Source organism: Prenolepis imparis, unplaced genomic scaffold (assembly GCF_030444845.1).
Source record: "Prenolepis imparis isolate NDT839.2.m4 unplaced genomic scaffold, iyPreImpa1.0 SCAF_14, whole genome shotgun sequence".
NCBI classification, from domain to species: domain Eukaryota; kingdom Metazoa; phylum Arthropoda; class Insecta; order Hymenoptera; family Formicidae; genus Prenolepis; species Prenolepis imparis.
Window position 1 is genome coordinate 4193821 of NW_028141172.1, and position 21923 is coordinate 4215743.

Genomic DNA, 21923 nt, shown 5'->3' on the forward strand with positions numbered 1-21923 from the left:
TTGCTGGAACGCAATAATAATAATTTTTATTTTTTTTACACATATATACACGTTATACACACACATGATTTCGCACGCATACATTGGTACAAGAAGCACAGACAGCCATTATATTTACACATCACAGAATTCCATGCCAGCATATTCCCCTCAGACGGGTTACTGCTGGTGTATCCGATTGTTGTTCGAATTTCTATAGGGATCCTCCACGACGATGGAATTGCAGATCAGATCGTAGCCGGTTCGGTTGAATCTGAAGAAGAACAACGAGAAGCAGATCGGGAAGAGGAACGCCAGCACGAAGTTCTTCACCACTGATCGGCCAAGAGCCAACGGCAGACCCAGATCGGTTCCGGGACTCACCAGGACCATATCCGGCTCGTTCGGACGTTCCACGGGGGTTATACTTCGGCATTGAACCACCCGCAAACCCATCACGTATTTGCCGGGAGTGGCGCCTCCGATGAAACCGTACACCCCATGTTGAAGCCAAAAGGCCTGGAGAGAAAAATTAATAATCAATAATAATAAGAAAGTTACATGAAATTAAAATTAAATTTTAGAATTAAAAATTTATGGAATACATTACGTGAAAAATTAAAGTTAAATTTTATAATTTAATAATTTTTGGTATATATTAACATGAAATTAAAATTAAATTTTATCATTTAAAATTTATGGAATACATTACGTGGAATTAAAATTAAATTTTATAATTTAAAATTTTTTGGTATACATTACGTGGAATTAAAATTAAATTTTATAATTAATTTTTTTGGTATATATTACATGGAATTAAAATTAAATTTTGGAATTTAAAATTTAATTTTTACGGAATATATTATTTTTACAAAATACAGTTCGGTTATTTTTTCAATCTTTTCTTTTTGAGATATGTTGCAGGAATCTCTTACCTCGAAGATACAAACTATCACACGATGAATCACTTCCAAGATGAGAATTCCGTAAGTCATTTCCAAGGCTATTTTGTAATCGATACGCAAATTTGTTTGCAACACATCCAAATCCTCGATATCTCTGAAAAATATAATATAATCGCTATGAAAAATCACAAACATATTGTAAAATGAAAATAAATCGCGTGTTATATTAGAACGAGAAAAGTCTTCCTTTAAATATTATAAAGTATCAGAATAAAAAATGTAAATACTAAAATAAGAAGTCGCACTTATTACATTGAAAGAAAACTCAATTTCTGGAATACTTAGTACAAATTTTATCTCTCTACAATATACAAAAAAGTGAAACTTATAAACATTTCTTAGATTAAACTGCTCGCGTTTCTTTACGTACATAAAATCAAATACGTCGATCGCGATGAAGGTGATAGAGAACTTCAACAAAAATAGCATCGTTGAGTCTATAAATTCCGCGGCGAATCTCTTCCAAATAGGAGGAATACGATATTCGTAACCTATAAAAAAATAGATAAATTTGAGATGAATATAAAATTCGCACATTTCACATATGTTCTAACAATTCTTCAAACAGAATTGCAAGATTTTTTACCTTCAGCTCCGGGAGGTTGAAAAGGACCAGCTGGTTGTTCCTGAGGTCTCCTTTGCCTCACTTCTTCATTTTGTCTATCTGTATTTCCAATGATTACTCCTGGTCTATTCGGTGCTGTTGGTACTTGATTTGGTTGAAAGACTGTTGAAGCTGAAATAAAAATTACGATTTCCATAAAATAACAAACCTATAATTCTAGAGATAAAACTATTTATCTTGATAATTTAAATTAAATTTAATTAATTATACATATGCAGTAATAATTTATCATATAGATATATGTATACATATTTGTATATAAAAAAGAGTATAAAATTCTCTATTTTTAAATATAGACAGAATTTTTTTTTTTTCACAATTTATCAGTATTTATTTTATATACATGTTTTTTAAAATGTCTTTAAGATTTATCAGAAATTTTTATTATAATTTTTTAACTATATAATATAAATCTAATAAAGTTTTTTCTTTAAATATACATCTCTTCTATATTTTTGTTTTATATACATAATGATAAATAAAAATTCTTTCTCTCTTAAAATAAAAATAAAAATATTCTTATTCATTTTTATTCTTCGAGATATACTCTTTTTCAAAACAACTCGCACTTGTTCGTACCAGGTGTCGGATTCGCAATGTGTCCCGACATGACGTAATAAGGAAACATCGCCGCGACACTTTGCCAAGCGTGGGCCTCCTGCACCCATTTCTCCAATTTTTTAAAATACCGCGACCTCTCCTCCGCCGGGTCCAATTTGCCTTCCGAATCCCGCTCCAGCGTGTCGTCGTTTTTTTTGTCGTCTGCCATTTTGGGTTCTCGCTCTACCTACCGAAAGAAAACAAATCAGTCCGTCAATTCGGCTTCGGTGTTGGGAATTGTCAGTCGAGTGTTCGCCAATTGCTCCGAAATTTTCGCCTCCCTTAATCCGGAGCAGGACGTAACAATTGGCAGATGACGATCGCAATCAAGTACGATTAAATCACCTATTAATTTATATCGCGATCAATCGAAGAACATGATAAGAGGCACCGAAAGAAGGATAAATAATCGTACACTGACAACACCGGTTGGTACAAAAATAAATGATAAACGGCTATCGTTACCTCTGTCGCAAGCAAGCACTACGCATCTACGCTTGTATGTAAACTACGCGCCAACTATCGCTACCCATCACTGACGTGTATAATAGCTAATGGATATGATGCTTTTTGCCGTCGAGTTAGTCTAACGAAATTCCGTCACGACAGCTGTCGGCCTTTTCCCCCAGATTTCATCTGTCGTGGTGGGAGCTCTAGGCTGATGTCCAAAGGCTCCAAAACGCATCATTAGGGTGAGAACGTAGGGAGAAATATTTTTCATCGCGGACTTTTCAAAATTAATTCGTCGACGTTTATTATAATTCTTTTATCACGAAGTCATCCAGATATTTCTCTCAGAATTTAATAATAATAATTATATGAACAATTTTTAAACATATACGTTATATATCAGCTGCTGATAAAATATGCGAGCAATGAATTGATTCCTTTTTTAAAAAAATTTTGACGAAAAAAATTGGAATATTTTTTAAAATTGTAGAGAAAAAAAATATTTTATAACAGGTCATTTTTATTATATTTTTGTGCGCCATTTCAAGAGAAATTGTCTGAAAAATAGTGTTGGATGAAGGTGTTCAGAACTGACCTCTGGTAGTAAAGTCTGAAATTAGAGATTTAAAGCTGGATCAAATTTGTCCGGAATCTTTCTTGTCCAAATCACTATTTCACCAAAGAATCACATTTATAGTAAATAGAATATAGACTAAACTATACTTTAATCTTTTAAATTATTGTTACGTAAAATTTTATAGATACTTTTATATTAGATGTTTAAATTGAAGGCTACGTATTAATAAAAAAAAATATTAAGATTTATAATTTGATGGATAAAATAAAAATTAAATATAAAAAATAAAATGTGTATATAATCTACTAAAAAGACACACAAAAAGATATAATTGAAATCATCTGCCTAAAACCTCATACAAATCTCTGATAAATATGAGAATTCTCATCTGCGCTTTCTATAACTTTCTACAAAATTCTTTTTTCCATCCAAATTTTATTCTAAATAATTGTTTCATTAAAAATATCGAGAAAAATCTAGAAAAAAATTATATAAAAATGGGAAAAACAGATTGCACTAAAGGCTAGTGACTTTCTGTCTATCCAGCACTCTGGACAAGTTCAAACTATCCTAAAACGAAAGTCGAAATTGCAACATTTTAAATTCTTTTTCTGCCCCCTTTCGCCCCCTTTCACCCCTTCCGTTCGAATGTCAATATTATTTTCATTTAAAATCCCGAACGAATCGAAGCCAGTGTCTATACCTAGGCTTCAGGTGGGAGATTCGAAATGGGGACAATTCCCCAGACACAAGACCTAACGAACGCAGAGCAGAAGGCGCACCAGAAGGCGCTGGTTCTCGGGGTCGCACGACGTGCTCGCAGCTTCGATTCAGTAACCACGGTGCGCGTTTCCGACCGATGAGCGGGCACACAACAAGGACCCAGCGGGACAGATCGACCTTGTGCGCGAGGCCCTTCGCGAAATAAATAAAGACGGCGGTGGCCGCAGGAAGTCGCGTGACACGCGGGCGAGCGTCGGCGCCGTCGCGACGCGTCGCGACGGTGACAGGACCCCCGGAAGAGAGGCATCATCCCAAGTGCCAAGGGGTGTGGGCCCGCGGACGGACCAGCGGAGGGACCTTAGGTAAGGTCGAGCGCGTGAGACAGAGTTTTCCCATTTTTTCCTTTTCCTGCTCGATCGAAAAAATCCCCCAAAAAGCCATATATCAAGGCTTCGTTTCTTTCATTCCTCGACGGTCTAAATTGCTCCGAAAAAAAGCCCCGAAACTCTCTCTCTCTCTCTCTCTTTTCACCGGTTCATATCGTAGCTTTTCGGCTCCGAAAAGGGACCTCGGCTCCCTCCTTAGGAGTATTTGGCGAGCGAGAGAAGGGAAGATCGTCACGTCGGTCCCGCTCTTACTTTGAGTCATTCCAACGGAACGCCAGCCAGCCGGAATTCCGGGAATCCTGGCGACTCCGAAAAACCAAAGTGACCTGCAACACGCAGTGTTGTATCCGTGTGTGTTTGTTTGTGTGGATGTGTGTTTGTGTGCGCGCGCTCGGTAAACAGTTCTATCGCGTTAATAAAAGGCGCTCGCCTCTTTTTTCTTCTTGCCTAATTGTTTATAATTATGTCGTATGATATCTGTGCGATATGATCCCTCGGAAAACTGAAAGAAATTGCGTCGAGTTTATTCATTACGTCTGACTTAATTCTAATTATAAATTACAAAATTATAATTACTAATTATAAAAATCATAAAACGTTTAAAAAATGTGAGATTCTTGGAAAATATTTGTAAGAAATTTAACATCTTTTTTATTCTCACTGTCTGCATTAAAACTTCATGGAAATATTCTAGGATTTAATGCTTGTCCAGATAAATTTATGCATGCAAAGCCATATATATATATATAGGAGGGAAATCACCCAGTCGCGATTCTGAAATAAAGGATGCCATATTGTTTTGTTCTTCGCTGTATAAGCTTATGCGGAAATAATCCGGATGGGACTCTTTATTGCGGGAATGTCGGAGCAAAGCGTCCGGACTGTCTGTGTTTACAGCGTTAAACAGCGTATCCCACATCCGGTTTGGGACGAGCGAACTTTCCGAAGCAGGATGCTAAGAACCTCGTGGACTTTCCCGAGAACAATCCTGCCGGTCTAAGGACTCTCGGGATTTTATCGGTGAATACAGTAGATAGGAATTTAATTTAATAGAAATTATTGTATTAAAACTTTCTATTAAATTAAATAAAAATAGAAATTCAATAGAATTTTAATTTAAAATAGAAATTAAATTAAATTTAATAGAAATGAAATGACATGTGAAAGATTGTTCCTCTAAAACTGCGGCATTTTATTTACTCGAACTGCGCGTCGAATTAGAGGAGAAGAATTTCATGTCTCTGTTGTCATAATAGTCAACATTCCGATGGTCGTCGTTAATTATTATCGAAGAGAATTCGCGCCTGTCTTCGACCGGATCCATTCTTTGCTTTTCACTTTTATCTTGGAGCGCGTTGATTACGTAAAGATAATTATCTTGATTAACAATGGCAGTACGTATATTTACGTATCTTTTTATATAACGGTTTACGTTAGATAACGAATTTTTTAATGATCATTTGACTAATTTAATTCAATTACAAGTACTCTTCACAGACGCAGCTCTCTCGAAGTGAATATTCTTTTACTTTGTTTTAATTCAAGTTCAATATTCACACTCTTTGAAGATCTCGCTTTCGTTATTTTTTCGTGCCAATTAACCTAATTCATTTATTTATTTATTTTGTTTTTATTTATTTATTTATCATTTACTTTATTATTATTTATTACTTATTTTTGTCTTATTTATTTAATTTTACTATTATTATTTATTATTTATTTCAACGCCTTTATATGAGATTTCGTCAAATCGAACTATATTATTGTGCTTTACAGTGTTATACATAAAAATTAATTCGTTATATAAATTTATCAAAATGTGCAGTTAGAGGAGTAAATAAAATTAATTTTCGGAATCTTTCACATATAAAAATTTCATTTCTATTAAATTAAATTAAATTTATATTATATTTCGATTTAATTTAACAGAAATTTCTAACATAATAGATTTATTGTTATAAATTTTTTTTTATTACAATATTACAATATTATATCGTCGTAATTTCTATGCCCCAGTATACTCGCACGCTTTGTTTATATCCTGAATGAGAATTTACGGCGTGCATTCACCCGAAAATGCTCATTTATAAAAGCCGTCGACACGAGCGATGCGGCCGATTATTATCGTTATCGATGCGAGCCGAGTTTCTCTCTCTTTCACGAGTCATGCGATAACAAGGGAGGAAGAGGGGCGACGGGAAAGGAGGAAGAGGGTGCGGGGGGGGGGAGAGAAGGGGGGCAGAATGGGGGTCGCGAGAATGCACGTTTAACCTGTTATCTCTCGGGCGAGAGACATCATCAATGTTGCATCCACAATCGCGCGTGGCTTCTGACCCGCGCGTATATCGAAAATCGAACCCCCTTGCACCCCTTTCCTCTCTCCCCCTTTTGCCCCCCTCCCCTCCCCCCGCCGCCCCCCGATCAGGTCTCGTGTCTCGTCTCTCTATATCGCGCATCTCTCGATCGATCGACAACAAACACGTACCGCTCGCTTTTCACCGCTCGCTTTTCCACGTGACGTTAATTGCACCCCCGGCGGAAAATACATCCGCGAGCGAGATGCATCTCGACGCGTTTACCTATTCTTCTTCTCTGCGTTGTTGTTCGATCGACGGCATGTCGTGGCCGGCATTCGAGATCGACACGGATGCCTGTAAAAAGTACGGTGACGTTGATAAATATCGTTGTGATAAGTTTCTCTCGGAGGGAAAATATCGCCGAGAACTTGATGCACTTTTTAATCCTCTCCGTTCTCGCTCTATTCCCGGGTGATTTAAACATTTGTTTTTCTCCTCTTTCTTTCTCTTGTGTCCCGATAAGGGAATGATAAATAACGATATCTGTGATAAATGATTAATGACAAATAAATATTATTATGCGTCGTCAAATTTGATATATTATATTTGATTGGATATAAAAGATTTGAAAGAAAAAAATTTCTAAAGAAGCATATTTAATATTAGAAAGATTACGTAATTTTTAATATATCACGAAGACTGCATCATCATTTTACATCAAGTAATTGTCTCATTACATAAACTGTAATTTAACTTATATAATTTTCTTTTTGTTTTTAATTTTTGATACCACTAATATAAAGCTAAGTTATTTTATTATCTTTCTTAATAATAATTTATACATATTTGAAATTTGTTTATCTAATTTGATATTTTTTCAATTTTATATATATATATATTTTTTTATTTTTTATTTTTTTCTACACATCTTCTACGAGAAAGCGACATTATTTTATGTAGGGTGTATCTAAATAAGTGCGAAAAATTTTAGAAGATGATTCTTTGTCGAAAATTAAGAGAGGTTTCTTATATAAACATATACTCTTATATCCCTACCCCTGAGGAGTTACATTTTTCTAAAGAGGAAGGTAAAAATTAAGTTTTTATTTTTTTTCTCAAATTTTAGACAAATTAACAAAATGAGAAACTTGGTGGATATTTTCCACTAATAAAAAAAATATTTAGTTTTTTTGATCTTCCTGTATCGTTATAAGGGGATGAAACTAACAACCCCTATTTAATTCTTTATCACAAATTTTTATCACAACTTTTATATAAGAAACCCTCCTTAATTTTCGACAAAGAATCATCTCCTAAAATTTTTCGCACTTATTTAGATACACCCTATATATTAGAATTTTTATTAATTTTATATAGTTTTAATTTATCAATTTTATACGCTTCTGCATTTGTTCGTACATTTCTTTCATATTTTTTTCTCTTCGTTTACGATTAATTTATATTTTCCTCAATTAAATCTAAGATCCCTTTCAAGGCGCGTTTGCACCGATAAGCGCATTCCGTAGTGATCAAATATAAACATGAATCGCGCTTCTCTTTTTGTCGTTTATTATCATCGCAATCTATCACGGCGTCCTTGACGTTATCGATGATCGATAGCCGGATTGCTAAAGACACGGCGATTAAATGAGACAATTAGCACGAATCGCACAACGCGTAAACGCGTAAAAGCCAATTGCCTATCGATTTTATCTCTTTTATTCAATAAAGACATTTATTATATATCCGCCCGTGAATGGAATGGAACAGTTCTCCATTCTGAATTAAAGCTCTCACTCTTGCATCCCCCGTTGCTTCTTTAACGAATGCATAATTGTGTCTTAGAGCGTAATTAACGATGTGTGTATATGCGATTACATATTAAACATTTATTATTCACGGTGTGCAAACAAAAAGAATAATGAAGAAAATATATAACGATATTAGTTACGTCAAAAACGATAATAAAAATTGTCTCTTTTATGGAAGGTAACACAATTTTTAAGATTATTAGATATAAAAACAAAGCACAGAGAGAGTCTGTTCCAGTATTTTTAAAATCGAGTACAAATATATATATATATATATATATATATATATATATATATATATATATATTCGAGAGAAACAAATATATATATTTTTCTGGAGATGGAAAATTGTTTCTGGAAAAACATTTATCGAATGGCAAAATTTTACGCAGTTATTTATTTATCTGCAAAACATATATCTATATTTTATAAAATAATTTTATACAATAATTTTATATAAACAATTTTATAAAAGTATATACATTTCTTTATCTCGAACAAATAAATAAATAGCTGCGTGAAATTTTACCATCGCAATTCGATAAATAATGCAATGTTTCTCCAGAAACAATTTACTTATTTTCTCGTTGTATCATTTTTTTCCCGTTGTTAAATATTCCACGAGGCTACAGGGTGGTCGAAGTGCACGCGGTATCTCTCGGATCGATATTCTGTGTTCTGCGAAGTCGCGGAGAGAGCCTTAACTTAATCCGGAATAGTTTAATCACGCGAAATTACGGGCGCTAACTTCGTTAACTCCGGTTCCGGTTCGGTGTGATTGCCTCTTCGAGGCAAAGTTCGAAAGAAAGAAATAAAATAAAATTTAGGCCATCGAAACAGATGAGAGTGATCGGATCTCCTTAAAACTCGAGTTTTATTCAATAAATTCACACGAAGAGAGATATTTGAATTTGAAATTTTCTTTAATTATCGGATCGCGTTGTATAATATGAATAAGTATCGGTTTTATATCAACGGTACTTCAACGCACGTGGCTAATCCGACAATTATTGAGTTTAATAATTATTATCGAATCACACATATTAAGCGTGCGAGACGCAATGATATACAAGTGATGTTTGCGAACGTATGGAAATTTAATTCTGCCGCTTATATACCCATTTCCGACGGAGTTCTGTCAAGGATATTTGAAATTGTTGCAAAACCAGAAACTAAGGAAGAGCACCTGCTAGCCTTGACGAGACATTCAATAGCTATTCTATCAATTACGCGCTTACATATACCTACATTTGAATATATTTACAGAGCAGCACACAAATATGTTTTTTCTATTAAATCCCATTATTAGTACAAAAATTGTTTTAAATTAATTATTGGCATTAATAAAATCAAATATTTATAAATTAGTTATTAGGATTATAACAATCAAATTTTTATAAATTAATTATTGGGATTATTACAATATAAAATATTGTAGAATTTAAGTAAATTTTACGAGGGGTGTCTCACTGTCGCAATACATGTACATTTTTTCTGGAATTACGCATTACTTTGCATTATTTCGCATTGATTTACAAGCATGAAACAATAATAACTCAGACAAGATTAAAACGTCTTAAAAAGTAAAAATGATGTTGTTATGACGTTTTTTAAATATATATATATTACTAAATATTATAATTTATGAAATCATTAATATTTGATATTTAATTTGTTCAGATCTAATCTAATTTTATTTGTATTTGGTGTCTGTTCAAGTTTATATAAAAGACATTTTTATTAAAAATGGTTTTTTAAGTTGATTTTAAAAATTTCTGAATTTCTTAATCACGAAGTTTAAAACAAGATATTTTTTTAAACTTATAATTGGGAACATGTAACTTTTTGTTATATCTTTATTATAATATAATATTTTAATTTAGGTGTTTTAACTAAATATTTATAATATATATTTTAAAAAACATTAATTTTAAATTTTTTCTTAACATTTCTCTTTATAATCATTCTAATTACATTTTTCTTACTAAATTAAATAGTACTAATATTTAAATACTGTATTTTATTTTAAAAAAAGAATTAACTTAATTACACACATTCCGTCGCATTATTTATTAGTTAGAATTATACGGCGCATTACATGGAATTACTTAGAATTCTCGGTAACTCGCAATACATGTACAAATTTTTGATGAGTGAGACACCCCTCGAAATTTTAATTTTGTGCATTGAATACATTATAACAAAAAAAAATTATATTTTCATCTAATATGCCATTTTGATAAAAGCTTTGGAAGAGATAGCGTGCAAAGAAATTAATTATTTTAACGCAAGAAAAACGTGATTGAAATGAACACACACACACACACAGAAGAGCCTCTCAGAAACAAGACATCTTATAATTAAATTAGGGAACGTGGGAGCAAACTTAAGCTGGCCTCTCTCTCTCTACAAAATGAGATGTAGAAAGAAGACTTATTTTTTTTTATCTGCAATCTTTTGGGATGACACAAGGCCAGGTAACGCAATACTACGCGTTTCTAAAGGTGCGGCTTATCATTTATCATGGACCATCCCGTCAGAGGCTCGCGCGACGCAGAAGCTCGCAACATGGCCCACCGCGTAATAAGTCAGATAATGGCTAATAAATCGTGCAACACACGACGGCGACTAGCTCCTTCATCGCGCGTGCGTGCGAAAATTTCCATCGCTGAATTTCCCACCGCGGCCGCGCGATTTTCCCCCCTCGTCCCCCCTGGCCCCCCGATATATATACGAGAGGAAAGAATCGAACGTCGCTAATAGAAGTGTGAAAAAAATAAATATCGCCTCGTGTGTCAGTTCTTCGAAATTATCCCTTCTGTCAATGAACTGGTACCCGGGTATCCGAGGCAGCTTTTAAGTGTCAAAAATGTGTCAGAACCAAAATAAAATACAAAGAACTTGTTTTGTGTTTGGAAACTTCCTAAAATGTAATGGGAAAGAATGTTTAATGATATTAAAAAAATTGTCGCAGTGCGATGTGTAAAAAAAAACGCAGTTGGTACCTGGGTATCCATATATTGAAGGAAAGGTGAAAATTTATTATGCATTGGCAGAAGGGTTAAAATCATGAATGAAAAGAGTATATCGTGAATATCGATCGAAACTTTTCTCACTTAAGTAAGACGCGAAGCTCGCTTGATCCGATAATGTATAGGATTATTATCGTCCCGCAGAAATTTTCACATCGCGTATAATTTTATTCAAAAGAAGGAATAAAACGTAATGTACGTAAAATATATATTATGCACTTCCGAGTTATTAAAATTAAATTGGAAATATGTGAAAGTAATTAAAAATTACGCTGTCTGTAAACATAATTTTAAATTATATTTTCATATTTCCAATTTAATTTTAATAATCTCTCCCAGAGAGCATGATTTTAAATTATTTTAATATTTATAAAGAGTATAAAATTTAGAAGAGAAATTTAATTTTTATAAAATTTTAAAATACTGATCGCTATTGGCAGATATTGGGAAATATTCTATACATTTTCTCTCTCCTCTCTCTTGTTGAGTAACAAGTGTGTTTGTGTATGTGTGTATTTGTGTGCTTCGCGTAAATAAGTTATTTCCGGCAAGAGCAATCTGCCGAACGTTTCGAGATGCAAAAACTAAACTTCGGTATCGTTTAACGTGTTTGTAGCTAAATACAGCGTCCGAAAAAATTGCCACGAAATTTGCCTCGACTTGTCAAAGTGAAGCTCCAAAATTAATTTTTCTAAACCTTTACCCACATTTCTCATCTCAAGCATCTTTCAATATTTCTCTTATTTTCTCAGTTTAAAATACACAACAAAAGGTTCTATATTATATGCAAAAAAAATAAGAGGAATTGACGATCGATCAAAATCTGCTTAAGAAGGAATCGACTCTGCGGCGAAGAATCATCTCATTATATGATGCAAATCTCTCGAGTATAATGAGATAAATATTATTGAATGGAACGGAACAGAGCGGCTTCTGAATAATTTAAGTTTCTTCAATCGGAAAAGCTAAATATGAGTCAGGGGCACCCTGTATACAGAATAATGACGTCAACGGTGATTGAGTAGTATGATTCCTGGTAGTTTTGCGCCGGTTATAGAATCACTGCAATAAGTTATAAGAGCGCTATAAACTGCGGGCGACTTAGAATGCGATGCCATTACTCCTGTCCGTTTCTACGTCGTTTATTCGCCATCAAAAGCGCAATCAGATTCGAATTCGTACAATAAAAGCTCGTTAAACAATAGCGGATTATCTGCGAGAGACGGAGGAATAATTGGACTGTGTATATATTCTTGAAATTGACCGACAGTCATCTCGATATAGAAGGAAAAATAATGGGGGAGAAGCGTAATAATTAAAGTGTAAAATGTGAAATATATAATGCGCATTTTAATCGTCTTAATATCCGAGCAAAATGCGAATAAGCGTAATTGAAACAGATTAAGCGTTTACGAATTAAGTGATTTGCTCTTCATCAATTTCGATTTATCTCCGATAATTTGACAAATTGGGAGATATAAGTTGAAACCTACTGAATAAATATTAATGAAATATCGCGCAAATATATCTGTATCTATTTATATTAATTTAACACGCCGCTTTCTCTTAATTAATTAATTAATTAACTCTTAATTTTATTATCGTAAATAACTAAACACGAGAAAGGGGGGGGGACGAAGAAACTATACTTAAATACTATGTATGCTAAAATGAATGTGAAGTGTACCGAGTTTAATTTATATTTCTGGGCGTAATTGCTTCTTCTTTTTTTTTCTTTCGCATTCGTTTGATTTATGGGGTATCGCGATAACGAGCGCCTGTTCGAGCCAGCGATGCCGAACATTTATTCCAGGGCATGCAGATAACACATATGTGAGTGACGTCAAATGAATCGTAAGCCCAACTTCCGTCCATTGAGCATGCAAACTTTGCCCTGAATTATTCAAATTATAGGACTATCGTCAGCCAAGAATTGCAAATAGCTAACGGACGAAAATTCTGCAATGATAGGTTTGATTAATATAGTACCCTCTTCTATTTTTGGCATTGAAAATAATACAAGATGTACTTATTACATTACAGAATTTTACGAAAAGATTATTTCTTTTTTTTTCATAAAATACCCAGCATAAAATTTTGATTAACATAATTCGAAAAATTCTCCTATATATTATTTTATAATAAGAGCTAGATTAACAAAGTACTTTCTTCTAATTTTGATTGAAAATAGAAATATCAAAACGTATTACACGTTACAGAATTTTACGAACAGTTAATTTTTATTTCTACGAAGTTATCTGGAGTGGAACTTTGATTAACATAATTAACATAATTCGAAATTGATATGTACATACATTGAATAAATAAACTTCTTTTTAATTAAAAATAAACGAAACTCACCAAATCTATTTTCACTTTATCTTAACGATGCGGAAGATACTTGAGAGTCCCTGCTGATTATGGCGCACAAATTGATAATGAAGCGTGTATTTCGATGCTCTGCGATAACATTTGGCACAGTGACGTCAAATGCGTACGCAAGTTCCCCGTTCCTTTCCTCTGACCCGTTACATCGACAGTGGACATACAGCACAATCTTATATTCCCGCATGCTTTTGATTATACATGGTGTCACGGCGAGAAATGGCACTGAATAAAATATTTGGGTTCTCGAAATATATAATAAAAAAATATATATTGTGACATCTTCACACACACACATATATATTTCTTTATTAATTATTCGAATACATATTAGAAAATCTATAAAAGAACACAAATAAAAATTTAAACACTGTAGAATACTTTTCTGAAAAGTAAATAAAATATACTAAAATTGTAAACTAAATAAAATTATATTTTCTTTTAAAGATAAATAAGAAATTAAACATTAAGATATTTTCTTTCCATGAGAGAAGGATAAATTAAATAACGCAGTATAAATAGCGAGGATATTGTTTCAGTGAAATTGACCATTCTTTTTCCATAACAAGTTAGTATCGATTTTTCCTCAAGTGTAATTTAATCTGCGACTTGATGGAGAGGCTGTTAAATAAGGGAAGCGAATGAACAAATGTAAATTGGTAACACAATCTTACGCTTCGATTAATTCAAAGTAAATTTCGCTGTAATGAGGAAAGAAACTTTGTGTATCTAAATACACTCTCGAGAATTAACTTATGTTATTTTGCTCACAACGTATATAACAAGAAAAAAAAAATTTCGCAAAAGTTGGAACAATCGCTATAATCGGAATTTGCGGGACACACGGTATAGAGAGAGGATTCACAACATCTCGTCTCATATTATATATCTCGCGTTATGTTCGTCATCCGTGCATCTGTAACCGATGGCGGCACGCGGCGTAAAACCCTGCGAGTACAAATTATTGTACCGGCATTATCGTATTAAGTATTATTTGAGCGCCGATTGAAATTGACATCCATTTGCCAGAGCGGTTCAGTAGCAAGCTCGACGTTGCCCCGAAGTGCTCCGCCATCTTTCACCGCGCGATCGCATTTCGAATACTATTTTTAAAAAAATTAAAAATCCAGTGCAAACACAGTTCATTATCGCGAGACAATACACAAGAGCACGATAATAGATCAAATTAATCTAAAAAACATTGTGAATTTTTAAATAAAGAAGCAATTTCTTGAAATGCAGCGGCGAATACGAGACAAAATTTTTTAAAAAGATTTAATAGATTGGATATCATTGCTTTTTTTTGTTTTTTTTTTTTTTTTACAGAATTCATTATTGATAGAATTCTCGAAGATACACAGAAGAGAAAGGAGAGAAAATTCCTCAAAATAATTATATGATATATAATTGAATCAAATAATCGACGATAGATTATATTCTTAGCATATTTATAAGTGTTAATGACACATTGTCTAGTAATTATAAATTGACTGACTAAAAATAAATATCTGCATCAAAATGAAAGAACCAGGAGGAAATATAATAGAGGTAAATTCACAACAAAAAAAAAATAATAATAGTAGAAGGAGAAAAAAGAAAGATCTCTAAGATTTTATAATTTTAAAATATGATTCCATAAATAATAATTAATAATAAATGGCTTCGTCTCGACGATTTTGCAGCGGGAGAGCTCGGAGTCGGACTTTTCGGATACTGAGGACTCAAATGAGTTAGGAACCAGTGTCAGCCCCAAAAACAACGCGATGGACACTATAGATAGTGTCAACAAACGACAGGCCACTCGTGTCTTCAAGAAATCCAGCCTCAATGGCAAGATCACGGTCTATCTCGGCAAGAGAGACTTCGTCGATCACATTACGCACGTCGATCCCATCGGCAAGTATCCATCATAATTAAAATTCACGCACGCTCTGAAACAGAAAACGATTGCATAATACATATTTTCCTAAAATAACGATTACGTTACTGTAAGTCGCATGACTTCATCTTTTCTTCGAATCACGCGATAAGAGAGAGACGGGTTTCGATTTTATTTATTTATTTTAGACGGGGTCGTCCTGATCGATCCCGACTACATAAAGGAGCGAAAGGTGTTCGGTCATGTTCTCGCGGCGTTCAAGTACGGGCGGGAGGATCTCGATGTCCTCGGACTGACCTTTCGCAAGGACCTCTATCTCGCGGCGGAGCAGATCTATCCGGTGCAGGAATCCCAGCCCTCCAGGGAGCTGACGCGGCTGCAAGAGAGGCTGATGAAGAAGTTGGGTAACAATGCATTTCCCTTTTACTTCGAGTTACCGCCCCACTGTCCGGCTTCGGTCACCCTACAACCGGCCCCAGGTGACACCGGCAAACCCTGCGGCGTCGATTATGAGCTGAAGGCATTCGTAGGTGAGACGCAAGACGACAAACCACATAAAAGGTACGAATTTCAGTTTAATGTTGGAGAAATCCCTGTTGAATCCTTCTGTCAATGAACCCAAAGCAACTTTAAATGTTCAAAATGTATCGAAACAAAATACAAAGGGACTTTGTATTCGGAAACCTCCTGAAATACGAGAAATACAGAAGAGTTAATAAACTTTACACACATTCTTGATTCAATATCTCTTTTTCATAACATAGAAATCACTTCTGTTTATAGTAACTTAATTATTAGAGCGCCAATTAATTTATTTAATTATTTATTGATCAATTCATTCAACTCGTTCAACAGGAGCTGCGTGAGGCTGGCGATCAGGAAGATTATGTACGCGCCATCGAAACAGGGCGAACAGCCCTCGGTGGAGGTCAGCAAGGAGTTTATGATGTCCCCGAACAAACTGCATCTGGAAGCCTCCCTCGACAAGGAGCTCTATCATCACGGCGAGAACATAGCTGTGAACGTGCACATAGCGAACAATAGCAACCGGACTGTGAAAAAGATAAAAGTGTCGGTTAGGCAGTTCGCAGATATCTGCCTGTTCTCCACGGCTCAATATAAGTGCACCGTCGCCGAGGCCGAGAGCGAGTGAGTATCCAGCCGATTATCTTTCCCATCCCTTACTTAGGAACAACGATATCGCACTTTGGCGAGAGGAAAGCGGTTTTGGTTCAGTAAAACCGAACGTGAATTAAATTGTCACGATTTTCGAGACACAAATCTCCAATTAACTTCTTCATGTCTAATTAATTTTTCTATTAATTTCTAATTAATCTCCTAATTTTCAAAAACTCTTAAATTATAGGAATTAAAATAATCCTTCTGTCAATGCATAATTTTTATTGAGCTTGAATATTCTTTTCTATTATACTTTATATTTTAATTCTTAATTTTTATTTATATTTTTAATTATTTTGCTTTTAATTTTAATTTTTAATTATTAATTAAATATTTTAATTATTATTAATTATTATACTATTATATTTTAAGAGATTCCGAATACAAAGGTCTTGTATTTTTGTTTTAAAGAAAAATTCCGACATATTTTTAAAATTGCTTTGAGTACTCAGATCTTTGACAGAAGGATTAAACTTAATTCGCCTTTAACTTCTAGGAATTAAATCTAAATATTTTTTTTGTTTCATATTTTTACATAAGAATTAGCGTAAAAACCTTTGGCAATTGTTTTACTTTGGGAAATTGCTTTCTTAATTACGATAAAAATAGTTGTAAGTCGAAATTTGTTTAATTCAGTAAATAATAAATTTCTCAGACCATTAATGATCCAGGCAATTGATATTTAGCGTTGATTAATCTACGATTTGTTAAAAACGTCGGCGACGTTCTAAAAGATCTCGCTTCTCGGACGATCGCGATATCAGCTCGAGTCGCGATAAAGTTTCTCTTAGCGATTTAGACAAACGCGCGAAAAAAACTTGCGCAAAAAAAAGAAACAGGATGTGACGAGCAGGAAAATAAGATTATTGCACTGGCAGTATAGGAGTAGCGCCAGGATTCACTCTGAGCAAGGTGTTTTCTCTAAGGCCGACGCTTGCCGAGAACAAAGACAAGCGGGGCCTAGCTCTAGACGGTCAGCTTAAACACGAGGACACCAATCTCGCGTCTAGCACAATGTGAGTGCGAGATTATGAGCTCGCTGCTTCCCTCATTATTCTCTCACCTTTTTTTCTGGCCGGGTATCAAGGGGGAAAAAAATAAAGATAACGGGGAGGCTGGAAAGCGGCCAAATGTGCAGAGTCGCGTAGTTTCTTTTTTCTCTCTCTGTAATGCGGCTATTATCGCGACGATATATCTCATGACGAACGTACGGACTTTATGCGAATTCGTCGCGCTCGAGTGCCATAAAGATGAGACGTGTCGACGACGTGATCTATCAAATTTTTTGGAGCAGCTTTGTACAGTTACGAGAAGAGACGGAAACTCGTAAAAGACTATTTTGCTTTAATGACGTACAATTTAATTAAAATTGAAAATTAAATTAATTGTTGAAAATGTGAATTTTATAAGAAAATTATTTTATAAATTAATAAAATATAAAAACATACATAAATATGCTATATGATTAAAATTATTCGCTTATAGATCTCTTGGATAAATTCAATTTCAATGAAATATTCGGAAGGACAAATAAAATCAGAAACACGAAGACAGAAAGAGCATTAAATTTAATAGCCTTCTCTTTATTCGAGAAGTTTATCATTTCTTTTACATCTTTCTGCTTTTAGCATTGAGATATTATGAGGTTGATAAGAAGTAAAGTCACGAGACAAGAGACTCTATTTTCAGCCTCCCTTTCTCGCTATCTTTTTTTTTCTTTTTCTTATTAATGCAAAAAAGAATTGAAAATGGAATGGCAGTATCTTCTTAGTGACTATGTGCTGGGGATTTTTAACGTGGTGGCCTGTAATCACGTATGGATCTCGATCGGTGGTGGTCTCATTTCCCTTGCAAAGCTCCCTCTTCTCACACACGCACTCTCTTTCTCTCTTTTTCTATCTCTCCGCCTCCCTCTTCCCCTTTTTCTTTTATTTTTTAAAAATATATATATTTAAAAATTTTTTTATAACTTTGTATATATTTTGTTCTATATTAGACAAAGTATTTTCTTAATATATATTTTTATAGTTTCTTAAGATATACTTTTCTTCTATTAATATATACACACACACATGTAAGTGTGCTTCATATTCCATATATATATATATATCTCCCTCAGACACTGAAGTACAAGATTGTCAAGTCCTTGCCTTATTCTCGTCTTTCGTAATCGTAATCTGTATCGCAGTGTAACGCACAAACTGACATATCGTACTATCGTGACGTATATACATATTACGAGACGATTTTAATTTCGTTTATTTATTTATTTATCGTTTCAATTTAATTAACCGAGAATTTCCGCTTAAAATTGAAGTTCCGTGGATTTTTCTTGGCTCAGGCAGAAAATCATAAATTTATAATGTTATGTTTATCGTTTAAATATTAATTAGAATTATTCCGATTAATATGTATATTAGACAACTTCTATGAATATTTTTATAGAGATAATGTTTAAATTTACGATAAGATTTAATATTTATAGAGACAAACATGATTTTCATTTCATTCATTTATTTATTTATTTATTTCATTTTAATCAACCGTGAATTTTTACTTAAAGTTGAAATTCCGTGAATTTGTTTTGCCTCTAAAACAGGAAATAAAATTACGATTATCGTTTAGATATTAATTAGAATTATCTCGATTTAATATATATATATTAGATAATTTCTATTTTTTTATAAATAATATTTATGATAATTTTTTTATAAATAATATTTATGATAAAATTTAATATTTACGAGACAAACATGATTTAATTTTATTTATTTGTTCGTCGTTTTATTTTAATTAACCGTGAATTTCCAGTTCAAAATCGAAATCCCGTGAATTTTTCTCGGCTCAGGCAGGAAATCATAAAATTATGATTATTATTTAAACATTAATTAAAATTATCCCGAATTAATATAAGATAACTTCTATATAAATTTTTTTATAGAAATAATATTTAAATTTATTTTTAAAAAAACGTATACATATCACTGAGAAAATTTTCTCTTAAAATTTACCCTGAAATTCATGGGACAATATAGTATGGAAAGAATTTTATGAGAATTTCTCTGATTAATATTTATCACAATAAAATATAAAATATGTTTTATTAATTTTACTAAACTGCATAGTAAAATTAATCAAACATATTTTATATTTTATTGTGATAATTGTGATAAATATTAATGAGACAAATTCTCATAAAATTTTTTCCATATCACATTGTCCCACGATTACCATGATTTTCAAAGTAAATTCTAAGAGAAAATTCTGTTTGATATATAAACGCATTATATTTCATTAATAATAAATAAAAGTTAATATATTGAATATTAATATGAAATTAGATTAGAATGAAATATTTTGTCGACGATGTTTACGCTGACAAATCGCGGCGATAATTTCGATCGATTTCGGTCCGCACGTGACGCGCACTTACACTCATGCTGGTTATGTGTTCAAATGTCAGGGAGGGATGCCCAGTGGGCCCGGGTTTCACGCTCAGCAAGGTGTTCACCTTGACACCCCTCCTAGCCAACAACAAAGATAAATGGGGGCTCGCCCTCGACGGCCAGCTCAAACACGAGGACACCAATTTGGCGTCCAGCACCCTGTAAGGATGCGATGCCTGGAAATAAGCCTACAGATAAATGCAGACACGCTTAGATCATAACGCCGCACCGTGTTATTAATCACACATTTAGTGCTCAAAAAAAAAGGAAGACATCCATCAAAATTATTAATTACTGCGAGTTTGATTTTTTGGGTGGGAAGAGAGGGAGCTCAAATAAAAGTTCTGTAATTTTTTTGTAATATGTTTGAATTTGTATAAAAATATAAATGTTAAATAGTAGTAATTATGAAAATAATTTTACTTTTATATAGAAAAATATATTGTCTCTTATTAAATATTTTGAAAAATTAATATAAATTATTATATGACATTTATATATTATATAATAAAATATTTTCATAAAGAAAATATTGTAATAAGTACAAATCTAATAATTCTTTGACTCATAATTAAATTTCTTAGAAGTTGGAATAATAAATTATTTATATCCTTTAAATGTATAAACAAAATTATTAAAAATTTATAAAAAATGTCTAAATTTATAAAAGATTTATAAAAAAGATATTAAAAAAAGATAGAAAATTTTTAATAAATTTGACGAAAGAAAATATGGCTTGTTTTAACGCTAAATGTGCGGAACAAGAATACGGGCGGTGTCTATTACGTATATAACACACAAATACACACACGTGTCTTAAGCACGCAACGCGCAGCTGAACACGCCTTTGAGAATTTTTCTCAATGCTTTTCATACACGATGGCCGGGAGATACATGTTGGCTGCCTGTGCACACGAAGCTTTTCTCAATGATTATTTCTACGATTTCTCTTTGATTTCTCGATCGATTCATCGAGCGCGACGATAAACAACCGGCATTGTCGGGCATCGACGTATCATTCTATTTTTTTTGCGAAATTTATATCACTCAGCTTTACTGGAAAAAAATTGTCCTTTCGTGCGCACATCCTGAATTCCTTAAATTCATATGGATCTTGATACTTTAAACTAAAAAGGCATCTAAGAATTTTTCACAATTTTAGAGAAAGTATCAGAATTAATAAATTAATATTCATAGATCTGATCGGCTTTTTCAATACCAATTTTTCAGGACTTTGCATTGGCAAAGTTTTAAGCTTAAAATCGACTTGCAGTTTTATTACATTTTTATGTCCGATTTTAATCGTAATTGAATTTAGTGTGATATATATACACACAAAATTATATAATTTATATATATATAGAAAATTAAATATATTTTATTTTCTATGAATTTTAATACATATATATATTTCTAACAAATAATGCATTAAATTCAACAAAACTCAATTACTAAAATCTGACATGAAAATTTCGCTAATCAGCATAAAAATTGAATCTTTTTTTACTATTTTTTTTCTTCCCAATAAAAATACTTTTTAAACATTTCTTGAGAGAGGCGTCTGTTTCTAGCAGTATTAAAAAGATTAA

At 33.1% G+C, this 21923-nt stretch overlaps 2 protein-coding genes across 10 annotated transcripts in view; one reads left to right on the top strand and one right to left on the bottom strand.

Moving 5' to 3' along the window:
* On the bottom strand, positions 1-13919 carry LOC145945689 (protein FAM8A1). 5 transcript variants are annotated; one of them, XM_083054798.1, is made up of 7 exons: positions 13807-13919; positions 6791-6956; positions 2149-2356; positions 1531-1680; positions 1315-1435; positions 915-1038; positions 1-498 (listed from the first exon to the last, which is right to left on the bottom strand). In XM_083054798.1, the coding sequence occupies exons 2-7, from the start codon at positions 6851-6853 to the stop codon at positions 160-162; spliced, it is 1005 nt and encodes a 334-aa protein (XP_082910924.1). In that variant the 5' UTR covers positions 6854-6956; positions 13807-13919; the 3' UTR covers positions 1-159. The 5 variants fall into 5 exon arrangements, with proteins under 5 accessions (XP_082910924.1, XP_082910928.1, XP_082910926.1 ...); XM_083054802.1 differs by lacking the exon at positions 6791-6956 and having other exon boundaries at positions 13807-13897; XM_083054800.1 differs by lacking the exon at positions 13807-13919 and having other exon boundaries at positions 6791-7165.
* Positions 3958-21923, top strand: part of Krz (beta-arrestin protein kurtz) — a 24996-nt gene continuing 7030 nt past the window's right edge. Inside the window, exons 1-7 of one of the 5 annotated variants that reach the window (XM_083054793.1) lie at positions 3958-4281; positions 15157-15378; positions 15513-15726; positions 15898-16270; positions 16565-16858; positions 17767-17904; positions 20352-20495. In XM_083054793.1, coding sequence (XP_082910919.1) covers positions 15349-15378; positions 15513-15726; positions 15898-16270; positions 16565-16858; positions 17767-17904; positions 20352-20495 — 1193 coding nt within the window. In that variant the 5' untranslated portion in view covers positions 3958-4281; positions 15157-15348. Of the gene's footprint in view, positions 4282-4337; positions 5326-15156; positions 15379-15512; positions 15727-15897; positions 16271-16564; positions 16859-17766; positions 17905-20351; positions 20496-21923 lie in introns of those variants that run through there. The other 4 variants (XM_083054794.1, XM_083054795.1, XM_083054796.1 and 1 more) reach the window with 4 other exon arrangements.